The sequence below is a fragment of the Clinocottus analis genome, unplaced genomic scaffold, assembly GCF_023055335.1.
Source record: "Clinocottus analis isolate CAN_PGR_092001 unplaced genomic scaffold, fCliAna1.0.p SCAF_12, whole genome shotgun sequence".
Lineage (NCBI taxonomy): Eukaryota > Metazoa > Chordata > Actinopteri > Perciformes > Cottidae > Clinocottus > Clinocottus analis.
In genome coordinates this window covers 10,002,846-10,025,409 of record NW_027175843.1, presented here as the reverse complement: position 1 = coordinate 10,025,409, position 22,564 = coordinate 10,002,846, and the positions used below count along the sequence as shown (strand labels likewise).

General features: G+C 41.6%; 1 protein-coding gene across 1 annotated transcript in view; it reads left to right on the top strand.

Annotated features, from left to right (window-relative positions):
- Positions 1-22,136, top strand: part of LOC137782694 (ATP-binding cassette sub-family C member 4-like) — a 34,188-nt gene extending 12,052 nt beyond the window's left edge. The window contains exons 20-31 of the mRNA XM_068572231.1: positions 1,332-1,411; positions 7,313-7,463; positions 8,485-8,604; positions 8,750-8,860; positions 8,965-9,065; positions 10,149-10,340; positions 14,099-14,254; positions 17,093-17,182; positions 17,642-17,814; positions 18,374-18,479; positions 19,733-19,867; positions 21,246-22,136. Coding sequence (XP_068428332.1) covers positions 1,332-1,411; positions 7,313-7,463; positions 8,485-8,604; positions 8,750-8,860; positions 8,965-9,065; positions 10,149-10,340; positions 14,099-14,254; positions 17,093-17,182; positions 17,642-17,814; positions 18,374-18,479; positions 19,733-19,867; positions 21,246-21,323 — 1,493 coding nt within the window. The 3' untranslated portion in view covers positions 21,324-22,136. The remainder of the gene's footprint in view (positions 1-1,331; positions 1,412-7,312; positions 7,464-8,484; positions 8,605-8,749; positions 8,861-8,964; positions 9,066-10,148; positions 10,341-14,098; positions 14,255-17,092; positions 17,183-17,641; positions 17,815-18,373; positions 18,480-19,732; positions 19,868-21,245) is intronic.
- The last annotated feature ends 428 nt before the right edge of the window (positions 22,137-22,564 follow it).

The window sequence follows — 22,564 nt, the reverse complement described above, 5'->3', positions numbered from 1 at the left end:
CGTCTGCATGCATGTTTTTAGGCGGGAGCGGCGTTTTGGATAAAGCTGTAAGCTGCTTACGGCCGTGGAGAGAGGTGATTACAGGGCCCACCTCCATAGGACTGACTGGGAGGCTGGGAGGCAACTTTTTGGTCGGTGGTGCCAATGGCTCCGCCACGCCTCCATAGTGCCATACCACCACATTCTGCCAATGTGCCGCTCAGCCGTTCCCTCTCTCTGGCACGTATTAAGTCTCACCCTGTTTCCTGATCTGTTCTGTGAGCCTTGATAAACTCATCTACATGCTTGCATGATTACTGTCACTTTGTCAGGGGTTGTACACTAAATATGTGAGCGCTGCTTTTTTTTACATTCTCCTCAGATAGATATTACTGTTTGCTCAGTGATGTGTCACCTTGGGTTGCTGAAACATTATGACACCATTTTGGAGGCGCTTTGACAGGGAATATACACTACACACAACGGATGTACAGAGCTTGTCCGTGACTTTTAACTGGTGTTCAGCCCCTGTAGAGGCAATACTGGCACTGTTCTTGTACTTTTTGTCTCCCTCTGAGAGGCTCCCTTCAGGGACAGAGATAGAGAAAGCCTTTCTGCCTTGCCTGCCTTTAGGTAGTGTAGTGGTAGGATTTGTTATCTTTGACCCTGCAATACACAATGTGTGAAAACAGCTGGAGTGTAATCTTGTGTGCTGTGGGATCAGAACTGGGGAGCAAAGTAACTTAAAGAGTCACAATAAAGGGCTGCCACAGCACCTGCAGAGCACCAGCCAAAATAATGAACAACTGAGCAGATTGGAGTCAACTCAATTAACGCCACTGACACTGCCAGTCAGAACATAAAGGCAGGTACGCAGCTTCTGTTGCCTTTTGTTTCCAAACAAAAGGTTCTCTTGTGTATTCAGCCAAGAGTAGGGCAGTCTTTATGAAATGCTAGACACATAATGATTCATTGTTTAACCTAGATAGGCTTGTGTTTTTCTTCTGATATCACACTTAGTGTATAAGCTCTTTTCTGTTCTATTGGAGGGGACTTTGTTAACAGTTGCTCAATAGTCTACTGAGACAAGAAGGACCACAGATTTATATTGTTTTGTAATGAGTGCAGAGTACCTCAGGGATAAAGAATACATGTATATTTATTTTTTGCTTAGATATGTTCTTCCAATCGGAAATGATATAGAACTGGTTTAATATAAATCTTCAACACATTTTACTTATGCTACTTATTATATAAATGACACACTTGACATCCTTTTTTGTCAATTCTGTAATTCTGCCTTACATATATCTACTCTAATGTCATCTAATCGGTGCTTTTGTGTTTTCCAGGGAGAATCCTCAACAGGTTTTCGAAGGACATTGGTTACCTGGACTCTCTACTCCCATGGACGTTTGTGGACTTTATCCAGGTGAGTCTCACCTCGGCAGGTTTGGTCGCTGGCACTGCAGCATGGGAAGGCCATTTCATGCCTGACTAAACCTGCTTTGTGGTCCGGGTCCCCTAATCTGGAAACAATTACTGTAGGATTACCCGCCAGCGCGGCCCAGCGCCTGCACAGATTTAATAAAAGTGTGCACATAGGCTGAGGGCGTGGCTCCCTCAGTGTGACACAACAGAAGCGGCATCTTGAGAGAATGTGTTTGGAGACTAAGCAAGATGATTGGGAGAGAAAAGGGTACCAAGGAGGAAATAAAGGCCACAGGATGTTGAGGCTGATGTGGAGGAAAACAGTGGGGAGGCGAGGAGGAGTTAACAAGGATGATGCGTTGAGTGGCAAAGAGGAAAGTGTGGGCAGCAGGCGTACGATGTGTTTGCAGGAGTGGAGCTGAAAGTGTGGTAGAGGGGAAAGAGGACAGGTCAGTTGGAACAGAACCAGAGCCGGACTTGCCCCTCTCAGTGCAATTCACCTAATGCTCCACAGTCTTATGGGCCTGGTAGCCAAGGGCCACCATGGTGCATAACTAGGTTGGGTTACCAAATGCCACCCTGCCACCGTGACAGCCATCTCCCACGAAAGCCTGCGGAGATGAGCCAGCTCATGCACCTCGCACCACAAAGAAGGGAATGTTCGCTGCACAATTCGAGGTAGAGGAGCAGGCGTGGCTCTTTGGTTAGGGCCAAAGAATAGAACAAAGGCGTGCTGAAAATGAATCCCCCCTTCACAATGCCTGAGTGATGTTTGTGGCAGATACCCATCTCACAGTAGACAAAAGCCATCTTAAATGCTGAAAGCACAAAAGATCATATGCACAAAAGCTTTTTGTCTGCTATAGTTTCCCTCATTTTGATAATAAGGTGAATAATGGCTGGAGTAAAATACTAAATGGCTGGAGTAAATACTTCTGTTGCACATATATACTCACTGTACACCAAGTTTGACTTCCACAATAAAAGTTATTACCTGTCTTATGAATCATGAAATGCAAGATGCTGTACCATTTAACCCTGTGTCTGTGTTGCAGGTAAAGCTTGCTTTTAATAACTGAAGAGTAAACTGTCAGAATAAGACTGTACATATCATATGCACATAATTTCTGCCGGTCAGTTGCTGCAGCAGAAAGTAGGAAGTGATTGGGATAGTGCACAAAGGTGGCATCCTTGGGACAGAACACTTTTGTTTGTGCTGCGTTCTGCTCTTGTTTGCAGGTGTCTTTCATGGAGCAGTCTTTAATGCTTTCAGGAAGGATGATTTTCACTCTTTTTTATCCAAGTATTAGCTGCGCAGAAAAGCTGCTGATCCTGACTATTGTTGCTCATTCACGGAGGGACATTTCCCCATAGTCATTGTTTAAATGGTTGTCAGGGTAGAATAAAGTGAAACTTCATAAACAATGGCCTAACTGGTTTATCTCCCTCTATGGGGAGATGCCGCTTCTGTGTGGGGATTTGCACCAGAGCCTCCCCCTTTATGGTGGAGTAAGCACTTCACAGCCCCTCAGCACTGCCCCCATAACCGCCTAACAAGGGGATTCCCTGAAGCTGGGGGAACCTGGTTACACCCCAAAGCCCTATTTTCTTCACAGGTCTCATTTAGTACTAATTTAGTGTATTGGGAAAAAAAGGCTCTTTCTCCTCTCTCTTTATGGTCAGGGGACAAAGACAGAAATGTCAATTAAAAACACCTCAGGCTTCGGGGACTGTCTTCTTTTGTGCAGACTTGACCTTTAAATCCTGGGTTGGTTCTATTTTCACAGAGGGGGCAGAGGAGGAGGGCAAGACAATGAGGGGTGAGTACAGGGGTCTTTCAGTGGAGGATTTTGTGTGAAGGCTCTTGACCAAGTCACATCACTAACTGTGAGGTCCGATAACTACATTCATTGGTCTTCTAAACCATTCATACAAATTCAGTTTGTCAGCCTGTGCATGCTAAGACACCAGCTGACAGTTACTTTTTTTGACTGGGATTTAGCCTGCTCTCACAAATGTTAATAGGATATAAACATGCATAAACACTGCCTCATAAATCATAAATTACAGCAACCAACAGTCCCCCGGAAGAGATATATTTCAAGTGTGTGTGAGAAAAAGTGGGAGTGCATGTGTGCGGTATGCAGACACAAACCCAGCACAGAAGACACACAAGCACACAGCAAAGATGACTATTGTCTAAAAACACTAGCGGGTTGATCGTTGTGTGAGTCTGTATATTGTGGCACATTGTGTGTCAGGCTTTTTCAGTGGCTTTGTGTGATTTGAGAACTGCTGACGTAACCGTGAGTGCTGTAGGATGGGATTTCACCGGCATTCTCTCTCTTCTTTACCATGCTGGTGACAGAAGAAGTGAAGAATTCACTGGCCGCAGGCGTTACACAGGTTAAACTGAGAAATACAGGAGATGGTCCTATGTGGAAATATATGGGATGTGCCATAAATCCCTTATAACATGGTTTTATGACACTGCCATTGTCTCCTTGCACACAGTAAAAAAAAAATACAAGTGACCCGGAAAGGTGAGACGCCTAAAGATTAACTAAGTTACTTGTTATAGGCACTTATTGGTCAGAATACTGTGATGTGTGTGTGTGTGTGTGTGTGTGTGTGTGTGTGTGTGTGTGTGTGTGTGTGTGTGTGTGTGTGTGTGTGTGTGTGTGTGTGTGTGCGCGCTCTTATAGGTTTGTCTAACTGGCCACTCAGCAATACCACACATGGTCATTTGATGGCGAGCATTGGCCAGCAAAAGCTTCCAGTGTGTGTATGTGTGGTCTCTCATGATGCTGCGGTCGAGCAACTCAGCTGCTCTTACTCAGACGTACAGGCCAGTCCAGGGGTCCATTGAGCCTGGGAACTTACGTAACAAAGTCCCAATCTTATCTAGAAACTCACATCATGTCAATATGATGGAGATAATGCATTGTATGCTTTCTGTGAGTGACTTTTGTATTTGTGAATTGTTGTTTTTGAAAACATTTAAAAATGTTGTTTTCAAGAAAGGGAGAAAGGAGCAATGAATGAATGAATGAATTTGCTGGACATAAGTGATTTATAGTAGAGAAAGAGAGAGAGAGAGAGAGAGAGAGAGAGAGAGAGAGAGAGAGAGAGAGAGAGAGAGAGAGAGAGAGAGAGAGAGAGAGAGAGAGAGAGAGAGAGAGAGAGAGAGAGAGAGAGAGAGAGACCGCATTTCAAAGCCTTTCTCTTATTTCCAAAATGGGGTTGGAAATCAGCAGCTTGACTGAGCCCAAATAAGTGACTTCTTTTACCTTTTCACAGCACACAAAGGCCTAATCCTAGGACTACTTGAGCCACCAATGTAGACAGCGACTGAGACCACCACAGTATGTGTCAGACCCTCCTCACCACACACAAAACACATTGACTGCAGCTTTATGAAGTGAAAATGGCCCAGAAAGGGAAAATGTGAAGGAGGTGTCCACAGTCATTTCTCCCAAAGAAAGGCCATAGCATCTGGGCCTTAATGCTAAAATAAAGCCCAAAGACAGAGTAGAATGGACTGGGTCACTTCTATTGTTCCAGAGCCCGAGTGGAACAGCCCTGTTTTGTTTCAGTACCACTGACCCTTGCAACTTATTGTGCCACTCTGTCACGGAAAAGTGTGGAGTGAAAAAAAATTCCAACGATGACAGAGGTCTTCTTTTGAGGAATTTTCTTTGCCCTGCTTTCCTCTCATTTCCTGTTTTGTTTGCACTTTTTTTTCCCTCCCTGTGGCAATTATTGCACACTGTCAGTAACTAAAGGGAGGATAAAAAAGAGGTTGTGAAAAGCGTACCGATTCTTCGTGTCCGGAGGGATGTTTAATTAAAGGCAAGTGTTTATTTTCTGCTGTGGAACAACAGTCGCTATCATTGCTGAGCACAAATATAGCAATTAACTTCAATTTTCTGCATTTATTTTAACATCAAAGAGCTGATAGAATCATTGACAAAATAAAGCAATTAGGGTCAGTCGAAATCTCAATGGTCTTTGGACACAGCAGTGTGCTTAGTTTGCTTGAATGACTGAATCAGATGCGTGCGGTAGCTTTCTTTTCTTGCTAAAGAGCAATTAGTGGTAATTCTTTATTTAAGTTGTTTGTATACAAAACCTTTCATCCTTTTATCCATTTTTATGTGCAGCGGGATGTGGCTTTGGGAGTTTTCTGTTCCTGTGTGGTTTAATTGGAGATATGGATGTGGTCCGGGGGGGTGAGGTGGGATCACTTATCAAAATCATCTGTGTGTAGTGTGGGTGGGGGGGCCACGGTGTTCCCGATGCTGACATGATAAGCGCCAGACCACGCAAATGGATCACATCAAACAGGGCCATGGCGACCGTGGGCCCTAGGGAGCAGGAGGAGGCAAGACTCCTATCTAATGGTTCCTGTTCCTCCTCTGTCCCCACAGATGACCCCACTGTCAGATAAGCCTGACTTGGACCTCTGTGGCCTCCGACTGAAATGGGCCCAATTAGAATTTATGGAAACAATTGGCAGACATGAATGAGCAGTGTCACAGTGTCACCAATCAGCAGCAGGAGAGTATAAGAAAAATCTAATATTTGATAAGACATTTGTTTAGTTCATATTTGATCCCCTTAAGGGAAGGCTGGATAACATGCAGTAATGGCTCGTGGGCCACCATCTCACTTTGCAGTCTGGTAGCCTTCCATCAAGGCTAAGATTGGAACTTATGTACTGTGAAATTCTTGGGATCAGTTGTGCTCAGTAGCTTCCACCCACAGTTTGATTGTGTGGGCTCCACTACAGCAATAGTAATACCCTCTTATCTGAACTGCAAATGAAATGACTAGCTTTTCATCATGAAACTACACTGAAAGTGATCATGCTTAAATGTGCGCTTAAGTGGCAGATAACATCCGTAATTAAGGTGCTAAATTAAATTTCTATCTCTCTGGGCTAGTCTGAGACCACTGAAGGTAACAGTATGATCCTAATCTCCATGTTTTAGGATTCATCTGTTAGGATGTGTCTAATTTCAGGGTGTGAGGTTTCAATTTTATCATCTATCAAATATGAAATATGTAACACGGTATACCTTTCAGTTGAGAAGAAATGGTCTCTCACATGTGCAGTGGTGGAAGAAGTATTCACATCATTTATTTCAAAAGTAGCAATACCACTTTGTAAACACACTCCATTAAAAGTACTATATTAAAAATCATAGGGTAAAAGTGTATAAATATTGTCAGCAAAATGTAAAAAGTGTACAGCACAAAAAAGGCCCTTGTGACTGAGTATATATATATATATTCTTTATCAAATTCTTCAATCAGTTTCTAAACACAGTGCAGGGTTGGGTGCTTTGGTGTCGTCATTGCTGTCAATCCTGTTTAGGCAGCTCTAGTATCCTGGTCTAGATGTGTCACAGAGCCATTAACACGGGTGATGAGTCACTGTGTTGTTGAGGACTGTGTGGTTTGAGTGTGATGTATCAGATACCCACAGTGTGGTTCCCAGAACACTCTGCCAGTCACTGTGGCCATGCTTGTTGGCTGGCTGCTCTGCCAGGAAGGCTTACAGGCCAGAAGTGTTGAAGGGAAAGCCCAAGGGAGCCAAGGATATGAGCTGCAGTGGCCAAGTGGTAAATTCTCACCTGCTACTAAGTGAGAATTAGCGATGTGGTCGTTTTCCTTTCACACTGTGAGTCACATAACCTCAGTCCCACAACCTGCTGTTACCTTACTGTATGTTTGTGATGGTCTCACACAAATACAACTGAAAGTCTCTCTTGTTTCACCTTAAAAATAGGTCTCACTGCCTTGGTGGTAGCCCACACAGCAGCAGTCAAGCTTTTCACTTAGATGCTGTTTGTATTAGTTAGTATTGTGCTCCTTTCTATTTCTCTTTCTGTCGCAGGTAATGCTCCAAGTCATCGGAGTGATTGCAGTAGCTGCCGTCATCATCCCCTGGATCCTTATTCCTGTTGTTCCCCTTCTCGCTGTCTTCCTGTTTCTGCGATGCTACTTCCTGCAGACCTCTAGAGACATCAAGCGCCTAGAGTCTACCAGTAATTTCTTTTTTTGGTGGTGGGGTGGGCATGTCCATTTGTGGTAAGAGACAAAAGCAGACCACAGGAATGCTAATAGACCATTGAGGAAAGCCATGGTCATTAGCATAAAGGCTAAAGGTGGCGGTGGCCTATGGCTCGGCCACACGCAGTTTCCTCAAGAGACGGGAGTTCATGACATCACATACAATGGGAAAAATGCCAAGTGGGCATGACTAGGCCATCGCAGGCTTTAGTTCATGTATTTTATTCTGGGCTGAGAGCCCAAATGCACATTGGCCAACAGGTTCTATCATCTTAAAGAACAAGAGTTCTATTAAATAGCCCAGAGGAAACATTTAGGTTTTGTCTTTGGTTTTGTAAGCTTAACAAATGGCAACAAAAGACCACTCAATTGAAACCTTTCCTAAAATCAAAACTCTTTGGCATCGCGAACATACTCAACGTTTGTATATTTCACTATTGATTATCAACTAACAGTTCCTTTGCCTTCTGAAAATCAATATATTGAGAAGAAAGCCCCAAAATGTCAAGTAAAATGTCAAGTAAAAATACAGAATGTTGAAAAATAGAAGCAGTAATAAAAGTAGGATATAGTATACAAAAGCAAATACATTCTAATGAAATTGATTTTAAACTCTTCAAAACTCTTTTAAGAATAGAGTAAGGAATGCCTTTGTGTTGAAACATGGATAGCTAATTTTACAGATTCAAGTATAGTTTATTGTCATTACCCAACACAGGGTTGCAGAACAAAATGTAGTTGCTGTCCATTCGCTGCAAAAGTAAACACATGACAAACAACAAAACAAAAACAGTAGTGTATCCCTGTGCATTTTTAATTTGCAAAAGGGCAAATGCGAACAACGGCAACAAAATTATTTTCTGGGCAATATGGCTTGACATCAGGGACACATTGTCCATCAACTTTGATTATGGTTCACACTGAATCAGGCATCATTGATGCATGTTTTATCAAATGCTAACTAACAAATGTGTTATGTGTATATATTTCTTTTAGCTCGGAGTCCTGTATTCTCCCACCTTTCATCTTCTCTCCAAGGACTGAGCACCATCCGTGCCTTCAAGGTTCAGCAGAGGTTTCAGCAAATGTTTGATGGATATCAAGATCTTCACTCAGGTGAGAGTTAAAATCTATTTCACTTAAGGGAAATAACTTTTTATCAAAGTCATTCAAGTTAATGTTACATTTTTCAATATGAGCAATATCTAGGCTGGAGAGATCACATGTATTATATAATCGGTTTATTTTTGTTTGTTAACAGAGGCATGGTTTTTATTCCTGACTACTTCACGGTGGTTTGCTGTCCGTCTTGATGGAATCTGCTCAATTTTTGTCACCATCATTACTTTTGGCTGCCTTTACCTCAGGGATGGTATAAACTTTGATTCAACCCTGTGACACATTTTTGACAAATGAGACTTGATTAGTGAAACTATGACAATAAATTCCTGACTGTGTGTTTCCTCTTGTTTCCAGGACTGGAACCAGGTGCAGTGGGCTTGGCTTTATCTTATGCAGTGACACTTACAGGCATGTTCCAGTGGGGCGTCAGGCAGAGTGCAGAGATTGAGAACATGGTGAGAACATTTACATTTGAACACTTAAATTAAGTTTATATTTTGTGCTGATATCATTAAACCTTATTTATGAGAGGGAGTTGTATTTACCCAAAAATAAAACAAACAATTTATGAAATATGTGACAAAGTTCGGGTCAACTGAACAGAATTGAACTCATAATGGCTGATTAGACTATTTATTTTTGATAGCTATATAGCTATTTTAACAATCCAAAAAAGTACCAACAAATCAATACAGTCTAAGAAATAATTAAAATGAAATCCCCCCATGATGTGACTGGCACTTGGTACATTATCATCTATCAAATATGAATATTATCATCTATCAAACATGAGTGTGTGTGCCAGTCACACACTCATGATGTGACTGGCACTTGGTACTTGGTACAATGGCCATTTTATTAAACAGTTTCAAAGGGTGCATCTTTTCCTTCAGCATGACAAAATATTCCTCCAGCACTGGTAACTCAAAGAAAAATGAGTTACAATGATTTAAGGCAATGTATCTAAAGACAAAGTAAAGCACAACAAAATGCTTGTGCTACAAATATAAACTCCATAAACTGTTATTATCCTGGTACAACAGCCATGTGTCATAACTGAACTGTTTGCTGTATGTGTGTTCAGTATGCAAAGTCAGCAAAATGAACTATTAAGTGTAAACTTAAGAAAAATAAGACATGTGCCGTTACCTATATTGAAAACAGCCACATGGAGACTCTAACATTGCTCAGCTGCATTGTGGGAAATGTAGGCTCAATTGTTTTTGGACTAATTTCAGAGACTAAAAGATATCTTATGTCGGCCTCTTCTGCTTTGATTTTGGCCACTTTTTTTTATTTGTCTGTAATCACCAAAATTCTATGGAAGTGCAATACTACATTACTGGAGTAATCCTATAAAACACTCATTAAAGGCTAAATATGATCATTTCTGAGATGGTTGAATTTGAAATACCAGTAGGACCTGTATGTTATCTGTTTCTTGTTTGAATAACTTTACGTCTACTGAAGATAAAATACTGCCATTTTCAGTTGTTTCAAATAATCAAAGGAGCAAAACATTGCTTTATCTTTTGCAGATGACATCAGTGGAGAGAGTGGTTGAGTATGCAGAGCTGGAGAGTGAAGCACCCTGGGAGACCGACAAACAGCTGCCAAATGATTGGCCCAAGGCAGGGTCCATCACTTTTGACAGAGTCAACTTCTCTTACAGTGTCAATGAGCGCTTGGTCCTGAAGAACCTGACTGTTGTCTTCTCATCCAGAGAAAAGGTTATTGTCTTTATTCCCACCTGTGCATGCTTACTGATGTGCACAGCCCGTGACTTAGGTTTATATGCAGCTCGTGGAGAAGGCGTGATGTGATTCTTTTTTTATGTGGCATTATTTTCAAATCAATTAATAAAGGGACACCACATTGTGCTGCTGAATCTTCAGGACCATACCATTTGTGATTCATGGAATACATATCATGTAATTAAGACTGTTCAAGTGGATCCATTTGTTCCCAATTTGCATTTTGAGCTACCTGACGGTGACAACTGTTTATTCACTAGAGAGGAGAGGCCAAGGGAAATGGGCGATGGTGGAGAGAGAGAGAAGCAGAGGAGATGGTTGAGGATGATTGAAATTGTGTTTAATGCAGGGGGTGTACTTTGCATGGCTATGCTTGGCCAGGGCGGCTGATTTCACAATGGATGGGTTGATAAGTGTAGAGGCCCTGGCTCTGACAGCCCATGGGAGGGATCTTTGTCACATGCCATGGAGGTGAAAGGCTTTGTGCATCATGACAGTTCCCCTGACACCCTCTCACAAGGAAACCTACACCTACAGTACACAATCCATTCATTCTGGCCCTGACTTCAGTCACTTACTGTACATAATCATATAAAAACACACAACTAGTTGCATCACCACAGTTGACCTTCTATTGTTATTATCTACACCAGGAGTGTAATGCGATCAGTTTAGTGTGCGAGTGTCTGTGAGTGAGTGCATACCTCTGCGTCTGTCCAAGGATAATCTCGTATTCTACAACAGAATACTGCATAATATTTTAGGCGACCAGTTATGGCTACATGTTCAAGGACCTCTCGTGATTTTGGTAACTCACACTTTCTCAAAACTGCTGTGAATGCCTCTTTTTTACTGCCATTGACTGCCTGCTGGCTCCTCACTTAAAACTCTTAACCAACCCCCGTCTGGTAGGGGCTGCTAATGATAACCCGGTTGAGTGCATTGTTGAACCACTGCCGCTACACAATGGGGTAAACAGTTTGCACACTTCATTTTTCTTGGACAGTGTGTTTGGCTAACAGCTAAAAGAACTACCAGTACACATACTGCTGCCACTGCTATGCTGGCAGACAGCTTGGTGAGTTTAGTTTTTTTAGTGGCAAGATTGTATGTCTTATACGACATCTTCAAGCTGATTGCATGCATAAATTAATGCTTGCTTTTGAGGTTAAATTAAGTGTGTTTTACAATGCCGTATAGCCCATTTGTGTGTGGGTGGTTGGTATTTATTTAATCACGCAGTACAACAGTGGTAGTTGCAGACACACCTAGTGGAGATCTGCCTGGAGTGCACATTTTTAATTTGGTTGAGAAATGGCTTAGTAAGGGCATATTAGTCATCTCTAAGATCAATAATGCACAGTCCTTCACTTTTTTATTTTGTTATGCTCCAGATAAAATGTAAATGCAAAATATGGTTTGTTGAATTTACTCTGCTTGTGTGAAATGAGATGGAAAAATAATACGGGAAAAGCACTTTTCCTTAGTAAGATTAATGAAAGCCATGGAACCGAGCAATGTGGTTTCAAGTGTATCGTGAGACGGTTCTTTTAAGAAACACTATTTTTTAATTTTTTTAAATAGCTTTGTTTTCATTCACGGCCAATTAGGAATTAGTTTTGCTTTCTTATAGTGCAGATTGAGATGGATAGAGAAGAAAATAAAGCCTCAAGATTTGAATCTTCACTCGTGTATCTCACTTGACACACTAAGTTAACCTCATCTAGTACGCCTACAATTAAAATGTGTGCAATAATGACAAAATACATTTAGCCTAGTTATGTTGTGTTTAGTAGAAATTAGCAAATATTAACTTGCTAAGATGCTAAAATATGACTAAGATGGTAATCATTATGCCTTTTAAAGAATCAGCCTGTGAATGTCATTGTGTGCATGTTAGCATTCTGACATTAGCATTAAGCTCAAAGCCCTGCTGTACCTAACTACAGCTTCAAACAGCATGGCAGTAGACGCTTAGTGTTCAGACCAAACTCACCCATGCATTAAAACACGGCAAAAGGCTGCATTGGTGTGGGTTGGTGCGTTCTGATGTAAGCAAATTGCTTCATGTATGGTTAAGACATGAAATACAATCTCGAAAGTAACAGATTGTGAATTTGAAGTCTTTTCATATGCAAAAAAGCTGTTCAGCAGCTTATAGTACTCACCGAAAGGGCTGTCGGAAGTTATCACAATGACAACAACGTTGTATTTCATAACAACAACTTTGTGGTAAACTGTTGAGATACTGTGTACCTGGTACGACGTAGTTTACTAGGTATGTGTGCTTTCAGGTTTCTGCTCACCTAACACAGCGTCTTGGTGGATGATGTCACTTTGGCAATAGGCCTCATTCAAAGGAATGAGAGGCATTTCATGCAGGGCTCTGCTCACTGATCACAGCCTTTGTCTAATGTCCTGATGGGTTCGCTTCTACCAGTGGAGGACCGTGGTTTTAGACCTAGGGCTAGGAGGAAAAAGTGTCTCTGGAGTTACTGTCACAGAACGACACACTGACGTTCATATGCTTCACCACACGGCTCCACCGCGAGCATACAGCTCGCATGCCAGCCCTAGCTTTGATTGCGTAACGGGGTTTCAGAGACCCTCTGACTTGCGCGTGAGTTAGACTCCTTGGTCCGTGTTTTAAGAGTCAAGTGTAAAGGGTGGGTTGCCGGCATTGCCGCACAAACTTAACGCTCTTTACATTAGCCAATCCTCGCCGTGGCGACACGGCACTAAGGACAGTGCGCAAATGGTGACCCTGCACAGTGCACAGACATGACGTTGTAGCACAGCTGTGCCGGTGACAACCTCTCCCTGGGCAAAGGAGAGGCCGGGGGTAGAAGCACCAGCACCCCCAGGTGCAGCAGCAAAAACAGCACTATGGCTAGTTTATGATTACATATCACTGTAAATGTAAAAAAAAAAACAAAAAAAAAAACAGTAACATAATCAGCAATTCACTCATTAGACACACATGAACCTCTGTGGGAAAGCGGTCATCAGTAAATCCTGAGATTCTAGCTTCTAGGTTTGAGATGGCAGCTTCACCGACCAATCACAGCGCATGTTAATGGTCAGGCTTAGACGGCTCTGACGGCCCGCCACTGGCTTGTACAGTACATGATATACATAGACACAAAAAGATGAGTGCTTAAGCCTATGAAGCCTGTAGAGCCTTGTTTAATCATTTCACCAGTTATCATAGAACTGGAGTTATAGTGAGTAACTAACAGACGGCATATGGAATGCATGACACTGTTGTACTACGAAATGAGCACTTTTATAGACTATTGAACCCTTTAAAATAGCTACCTTTTATAATAAACTTGCAAAAGGTCCAACACAAAATTATGCTGATGATACCAATATGGGTTTGCCTGATGCCATGTGAATAAGCTTCAAAATGATACAACTAAGACCTGAAAATATTTTTTGTTTAGCAATGTGCCTAATGAATGCATGTTCAACATATCTTCCTTGTTTTCAAAGTCATATGACTACAGTCAAAAAAGTGACTTATACCTGTTTGTTGGAGAATATATTATTTTCCATTAATATTTGTTTTTATCTTCACACAATACAAGTGGTTCTATTGTACAGATGACCCTCTGTGACATGACACAATGAGCACACGTATGAATAATAACTCGAAGAAACATGATAATGTATTTTTCTGTGAATTTATGGGATTTCTTACGGATAAAATAGCTCTGATTTCTCCACTGCAGGTAGGGATCGTTGGACGCACTGGTGCTGGTAAAAGCTCCCTGATCTCTGCCTTGTTCCGGCTGGCAGAACCTGAAGGAAGAATAATGATTGATGGTGTTCTGACTTCTGAGATTGGTCTGCACACTCTCCGCCAGAAAATGTCCATCATCCCACAGGTGCCCTTTTAAAATTGCTCTCAGTCTTAGCTGTTCTGTCGTGTAATTACAACTGTATACTAATAGATAACTCATAATGAAATATGAGACATAATCATATATTAGAACTGACAGAATAATATTATGTGCATTTAATGTCTTGGTCATTTTCTAAAACTGCTGGACCATTACATTAACTTCTTCTGTCCTGCTTTTGATTTCTCATGATTGAGAATTGTCAAATGTCAGATTGAACACTGGTAACAGACACCTTCATGATTTGGCCCTTTTTTTGTATACGCCCGGCTTTTAAAAAGCTAAAACAAGTGATGAAATTTACAATCGTCTCTGAGGGGATTTCTGAAAGTGAGACAAACGGATGCCTTGAGACAGTTTAACTTTATTTCCGCTTCTTGAAACTGATACGGCATTAAGAAAATGCCAGCCTGCGGGTGAGTGTCAGCAGAGTGGAGGGAGGGGAGAAGACTCCCACGGCCTGTACTGTGAAGAGAGCAGTTCCCCATCCCTGACAGAGGATTAGCCTTCTACCCCCCAAACATGGGAAAGCTGCTTAGAAGAAGTCTCCCCCATCCTCACAGTCAGAGTCCCCTTGTACACCGTCACTTAGCCCAAGTCTCAAACATTTCGAGGGTGCAGCCAAGATGCCCAAAAACAGTGTCATTAATGCTTTTCAGTGGATTTGATAGGTTTTTGGCATTGCTACTACTCCAGATAAAGTTTTACTTCCTCGTTCAAAGTAGTTTAAGATGGATGTGATGTGTGTTTGATGTGATTTTGTTTACTCTTGCTGTTTCTCCTGGGAGAGACTTGCAAAAAGTGTCAGGTTAGCAGTCAGTCTTTAACTGCATACCTATCTGTATCACATACTGACTGTATTGCATTTTTATGATTTACATTCTTACCTGTAGTATCGTCCTGTATTACACTCTATAGTTTTACACACTTGTATAGGCCAAGTCCCTTAGATTTACATTTATCCTGTCAGAGATTAAATTATATTCAGTCAGACTTTAATATGGAAAATAAATCTTGATATAAATTGCTAGTTGCATTACCTTACAGTTTTCATGTGACATTTTTAAAGTGATATGTCTGCTATACGTTGCCAGTGAGGAGTTTCATTGTTTTCCAGCCACAGATTTGATTGTGATAAGCACATACAGTATTAGCATATTGTGTTAAAAATGATCTATTTCAGTTTCTATTGAATTCACGGAAATTACTTAAAAAATATATTTTTGTGGGGAACACAGAGCTTAAAATTGGTGGAGCACATAATCGGTCTATGGAAAGCTGTGCTTGAAAGCAGTTTTTCCAACCGAACATTGAATCCTCAATTAACGTGTGTCACAAAACTAGTTTGAATTGGGACTTCAGTTGGCTTTATGACAAGGCGGTATTTTGGTGACAGAAGGAAAAGCTCATTGGAAGTAAAGAGGTGTAACATTTTCTAAGGCACAGGTAGCAAGCATGGAAGTCCTGCAAGCTTTACTTTTGCTGGATGAAAATTAAGCAGTTACTCCTGTCGTTTCTAAACTTACACATTTGTTGAGACTTGATTCTGCATTTTAGAGGTGTGTGCTGCATAAATCGGTGTGCCTACATACCAGAGTTTATGCTTGATTGTTTTTCCATAACAGCCCTGGGTGCTGACCTGTAAATGAGCACATATTAAAGTATGATAGTGAGTCACACTCACACTAGAAGTACTGTAACTTTAACACAGGACACTCGACCTTTCAGACCCATTGTGTACGTTTATCTTGCTCCTGGTCTAATCTCACTTTCGCCAGGTACACAATTCCTATCTTGATTTGAAATTAGATTCATATGTTGAGTAAACTTCAGTTATCACAATTCTATTACTGTTGAGGATACAGTTGAAGTCAGTTTTTCTTATGGGTCCCTCCTTGCTGCTACGCATCACCTCTATTGCTGTGATGGACTCTGCCACAGCTCTCAAAAGCTTTTTTTCAAATCATCATTATAACCATTTAAGTGTCATAAATGCTGTGTTATGTTTCAAAGAAAAGCGCATCTGTATCTGTTCACTGATGGAAAAAAAGCTGTATGAAAAGCTTATCTGTACCATGAGAGGCAAGACGGCCTCCGTATGACGACCTGGGAGAGTCCTCGAAGGAGTTCAGTAAATCACTTCAACACTGGATAAGTTTATGAATAAATATCTGAGATGCCGGCTTGCTCCTGTTTATCAGGTTTACCGCAAACAGAGTGGCATGTTGGAACAACGCCTATGGACTCGTAGGCTCATTCCTCGGCTCTGTAATTGAGAGCTTTATTTACTCTCTCAAAGATGACTGTGTCGATGAAAACTGATACAGGTGTGTGGGGTGCAACATAAATACATATCTTGGCCATCCTAGCTTTCTGAGATCTGAGGCTGTCCTTTTATGAGGATGGTAAACTGATGCGATAACCCCTTGTGACAAATGTTTGTGCAGTAAAGCTGTTACTTTTGGCATTTTGAGATTATCATTTCTAATGCAGCTACTGTATAAAAGCCTTTGTCTGGTAACAGTGACAAGATGGCACTTTTTCTGCCATATTATATATCCAGACAATGTCGCACAGTTATTATCCACCAACACCAGGGCACAATTGCTCGTTTTCCAAGTAAAATGATCAACTTATTGAAGCATATTTGGCAAGAGCATTGAATAGAACTCCTGAGTGTAGCAAGTCCTTTGTGAGCATCTTCCCCTCAAACATTGCCTAGCGGCGCTCTATAAAGCTTGTCTTAACCCTTTCATACATCGTCCCTCTTGTCATTATCTTAACTGGCCACGGCCTTCTCTTTCTATATCCATCTATCCACAGGACCCAGTTCTCTTCACGGGCACCATGAGGAAGAATCTGGACCCTTTCAGGCTGCACACAGATGAGGACCTGTGGAATGCACTCCAAGAGGTACTCCAGCGTGGCTCTGAATGATTCCCCCTCGCCGGCCCAGGGGGGGATCCCTCTGTCCCGCTGTACAATGCTGCCATTCAGCCTCCCTGCTCGCCACAAGTCATGGGGGGAAATCCCATTAGGGCCATGGGGCCCAGCTCAATGTGCGGCTTGTAACTGGGAACCATTGAAAATGCTGGGGGAGATGTGTTTGGGCAGTCAGGCCAACCAGGATGAAGGCTCCCCCCACAGTGAAGGGCTTCAGCTCCTGGTCCTGCCTCTGAATGGGTTTGGTGGCCTGGATTAAAGCTAGAGGCTGGCCACAAGAGAGCACTGGCCAAGGTCATCAGTGGACCTGGCCCTGCATTGTGCCAGGCGGTTAATGGGTGTGTTTGGATAGCTCTTTAAAGACATCCCCACAGGAAGCCTTTATGAAGGGGTAATGAAGGGTTGGGGCTCTGCTCTCCCTCTCTGCAGGTGCAGATGAAGGGCGTAGTGGAGGACCTGCCCAATAAGTTGGAGACGGTGCTGACTGAGTCTGGCTCTAACATCAGTGTGGGCCAGAGGCAGCTGGTGTGTCTGGCCAGGGCCATCCTCCGGAAGAACCGCATCCTCATCATTGATGAGGCCACAGCCAATGTGGACCCCAGGTCAGGTGACACTTGAGTCTACAAGTAGAACACATAACATCAATGCTTGAAGACTCCTTTTTTACTTTATTCGATATACTGTAAACTAATGCTACTCCAGATGTTTTTTAGCTAGGTTTAATAAAACTGTAGCAACACTGTTATGCACACTTTGGAAATTATTTTCAAAATGTTTAAGAAATTCGGTAAATAACTCAATAGCACATACTGTAAGTGAAACGGTCATGAAAAGATGCACAGGTGTAGCTTTCCTGCAGTGAACAGTCAATAAATAATCAAAAACAAACCACACCAAAAGCAGAAATAATTACGAAATTTGTACAAAATATAATGTGGAATTGGTTTGGAATCAAATCATCTTGTTAAAAAAACGATAATCAAAATGAACAGAATCGATTTTTGTTAACATAAGGAGCGCTGCTATCCTTTGTTGTTTACACCTACTACTGCACATACCTCACTTCTGATGAGCCATTGTTCAGTGTGAAGTAAAACTCCCTGCCTAAGGGTCTGTAGGAAGCAGGTTTTTTGTGCTGAGGTGTTGTGTTCCCTCCTTTAGAACTGACGGCCTCATACAGCAGACTATTCGGGACAAGTTTCAAGAGTGTACAGTCCTCACCATTGCTCACAGGCTCCATACTATCATTGACTGTGACAGAATACTGGTAAGTAAGAATGCAGTATATTCACATTGTCCAGCACTTCAGTCAGTATTTTAGATATCTCCATCCTTCTGTAATCAGTTAGTTAACAGACAGAAAAAAAGACCAGCTAGAAGTTTAAAGCTTTTAGCTAACATTTTGAGAAATCCCTTCACAAACTAGTCCTATCTTTTCAACTTTGCTAAATTAAACTCCCATTGTGTACAGACTATGTGATAAAAGGGGAATTATGCACTCCCACTGCTGTACGTCAACCTCACCTGATGGTCAGAGCTAACAAACACCTTTTCCTTTCTTCTCAAGAAGCCTACTGTACTATCTTTAGAAATGCAATTCACTTCCTCTAAATTGCAACAGCTGGGCTGATTTCTCGCTCACAGCTTTCCCTCTCATTGAGCCTTTGCTCGGGCCACTTGATCTTTGGCCCTTTCCTGCTACTGCCTGCAGAGGTGCCAATTAGTGCCATTTGTGGCAGCATTTGTTAAGCGTCTGTGGAGGATAGGGCACGACCTGGTGGCTGCTCGGTCACTGAGCCAAAGCCAAATATCACACAGCGGGGACTGTTTCACACCTACACTCGTGTTAAATGCCCCCAGATTGTTGCACACTCTAGGATAACTAAATTGGGCCCCATATGAATTGCCTTGTCCAAATCTTAAGCTTTGCCAATATTTAGAAGCAGAACACTTTCGAAGATACAAACTATAGTCTACCTCAAAAACTGTGCTTTAGCGATAGCACACTGTTCGTCATTGCTCTAAGGATCGAGCTTGTTAAAATTTGTCTATAAAATAATTGTAGTCTTTTTCAAATTGCTTGAATTGGCACTATTCTTTGTGTGGTTTATAGGGCATGTGATGTCACAGAAATGATGGTAATTTTCTAGTGTCTGAAAGGTGTGATTGTTGGATTTGACTGAGGACCCCCCCTGAGCCGCTGAAATGCCACGATAAATACATGGATACATCACTGATCTTCATTCTGTCAGAGTCAGCGTACTAGACTTTCACACTGCTAACAGGCTAAGCTTATTGTCCATGGCCCTGTCGAGCACAAACAGGCACCGGTGTTTGTCGTTGCATGAGTCACATGAAATGGATGGTTCCAGTGTGCAGAGAACTAGTGTTTCCCCATTCATCTTACCCTGTCTGCATGCATAACTCAGCAACGAAACAGCTGAAATGTCAGTTTTCCCCAAAGTAAAGTATACAGGCAGTGACACACACTCACACCCAGCATTGTATGTGTGATTGCAGGTTCTCGATGCCGGCAGGATCCAGGAGTATGATGAGCCATACGTGCTGCTCCAGAACCAGGAAGGGATATTTTACCAGATGGTCCAACAGACAGGCAGAACTGAGGCTGCCTCACTGCTGCACACAGCCAAACAGGTAACCACACCCATCTTTGTCCCAGGACGGGGCTGTCACTAAATAGAGTTCAGCCAGGGCACAATAATCCCAGACTCTCCCTCTAACTCCAGACTTCATTGCTCACCTCCAAAATGATACAGTTAAGCAAGAGGAGATGTGCATTACCCTGACAATGCAAAGACACTTGATTACCATTTTAATTTAAAGTGCCTACTTCGAGCATTGCAACACCATAACATTAATTTCAAGAGAGAAATTGTCCCCTTTGTAGATTTACATCCTCTGATATTATCGAAGAAACTCTCCGTATAATTTTTTTTTCTCATAATGTAAATTTGAGATCATTTTAGAGATGATTCTAGAAAAGCAGCTTTCTTTGCACTATATCTATTTGGAAATATTGGGTTTAACTTCATCGCGATTTGGGATAAACTTTCTATGGGGATTACTGTAATAGAGAATGTCCATATTTTTTCCCTGTGAAATTCATTTGTGATGTATTTCCCCTTCAGACACTGAGCAGATAAGAGCCAGCTATTCATTGTTCAATTCCATTTTATGTGCATCTGTCTGGGACTACAGATACCATATTGCAACTTCAAACAGGTCTTTGTGAAATAAGAAAAAAGTAGGCATCATTTCATTTTCTCTCTGTCCCTCGCACAAATTTATCAGCGGAACTGTATCTTCTCAGCCAGAGGAGTGAAATGAGTAAAATACTGATTTCAAAGACTCAGCACAGTGTGGTATTATTTGGTTTCGTCTTACCCGGCACACTGGCGGATTGGTAGTGACATTGTTCAAGCCCTTACGTTTTTCTTTCTTTATTGTAGGGTTCTCTCCTTAGATCAGATTACTGCAGCATCCATAACTGTCTAGGACCACTTATTAAATACTGAGATGGTCCACATGTTGTGTGTCAAGTTTCTATAGCTGTCAGTCAAGGTTTAAATACATTCAATAATCTGATATCAACCTCTAGCTCTTTTGTCCATGTTGAAAGAGAATCCCAGAGTAGACGGTATATTGCATGCCGAGGCCAACCTGTTTTCACCCGTTTCACACCTCTTTTTCTCAAACTTTCTGCCATTGAAATTGTTGGTCTTTGTGCTTTCAAATCAAGCATTTTTTTAATCAAGCATTTTGTAGACACTTTAAGTAAACACACCAGTAAAAATGAACTCAAATGAAACAAATCATTTCAGTGATTATCTCCAATTTCTTTCCCTGTGAATTTCACAGTGCTAAATAAGCCACTTTTGCACGCTTCAGTGGGTGACAAATCCCTTCACCTGGCGCCGACTAGATCTGTCATGAATCACGCCTTAACAGATTGTAGCTTAGATTGGACTGTGTGCTTGTGTTCTGTGACACTGCTTCCCTGATGCACTTCCAGGTTTACATGAACAATAAGCGAGTGACAGACGTGCGCTGTGCCAAGGACATCTGTGTCATCTTTGAGACGTCTCTTTGACAGTTTGGAGAGTTTCTGTGGCCCTCATGCTCGCCATCGATGACCAAATCTTTTACCAGACATTTTGATATTCTTTCCAGTATATTAAAATGTGTTTAGTCTCCCAACAGGCAGAGTATAGTGCGTGCTGTATTAGATTGGCGTAACCCTTTGGTGTGGAACAGAAAAGAGGCAAGTATCGGATACAGCGGTGCACCGTTATTGACAGCATATAACTGCATGGCTGTTTATTGATTACACCCTGCTATGTTTATGTATGTGTCCCGGCCTCTTGGGTAGCTTTAATCCTGCACTGGTGCTTCAAAGAGTGCAGATATTGGATGTGTTTCTTCTGGTGCAATAAATTATTGGTGGCTTAAATGATACTTAAGGCAGACATTGTTTGGTAGAACTGAAGTCTTTTCATTATTTGGAACATGCTTGAAAAGACAAAGAGAACCTCAGAGGAGACGGCCTTGTTTTCAGTAATTGTTATGCCTTAATCAGACAATTTGTTTGTTTGTAATAGCACTGTTTTAATTAAGTAGTCTACCAGCACTTTGATGATAGTGGTTTAATGTCTACCTCAGCTCTTGTCAGGGAAGAACAGTAAAGTGTTAAATGCAACATGTCATGTACTGGCAATGATAACACAAAGAAACATAGGACAGAAGGTTATTGTCTTTGAAAATATTCTCCAGTGTAATATCAACTTTCTCTCTTCATTCTTTTGATAAATGGGCTGTTGTTGCTTCTATTCAAAACTATGTATTTCACATTGTTTGTTTTCTATGTCTTTGCATATCGGTATGTTTAAAGTAATATTTCAGGGAGTTGCACGTTGTTTAGCATAAAATAAGTGATACAATTGATAACTGATCATTTACAGCCAATACAATTATAATCACAGACAATTAAACAGTATTGCTTGAACGTTTCAGTACTGTCTTCATTTTGCATTCAACACATTGTCTCGTCTCACATTACGTTGCCTTACTAACCATTTCCTCCTGCTGTTGCTCACACTATACTCAGATGTACGAATGGTGTGTTTGCTTTAGGTCAGCGGTTACAACTCTTGACCAAGATGCTACAAATTGGTAAGTGGTTAAGGAGAACAACCTGGTGATTATCTTGTTGAGTCAAGGGATTTTCAAATTCAGTTCCAAGGAGTTAAAGTGGTGTTGCCTTTTACTCTATTATTTTAGCGTGGTAGTGCAATATGATGATTAAGTCTCCAATTAAATTGTAATGTTGTCATC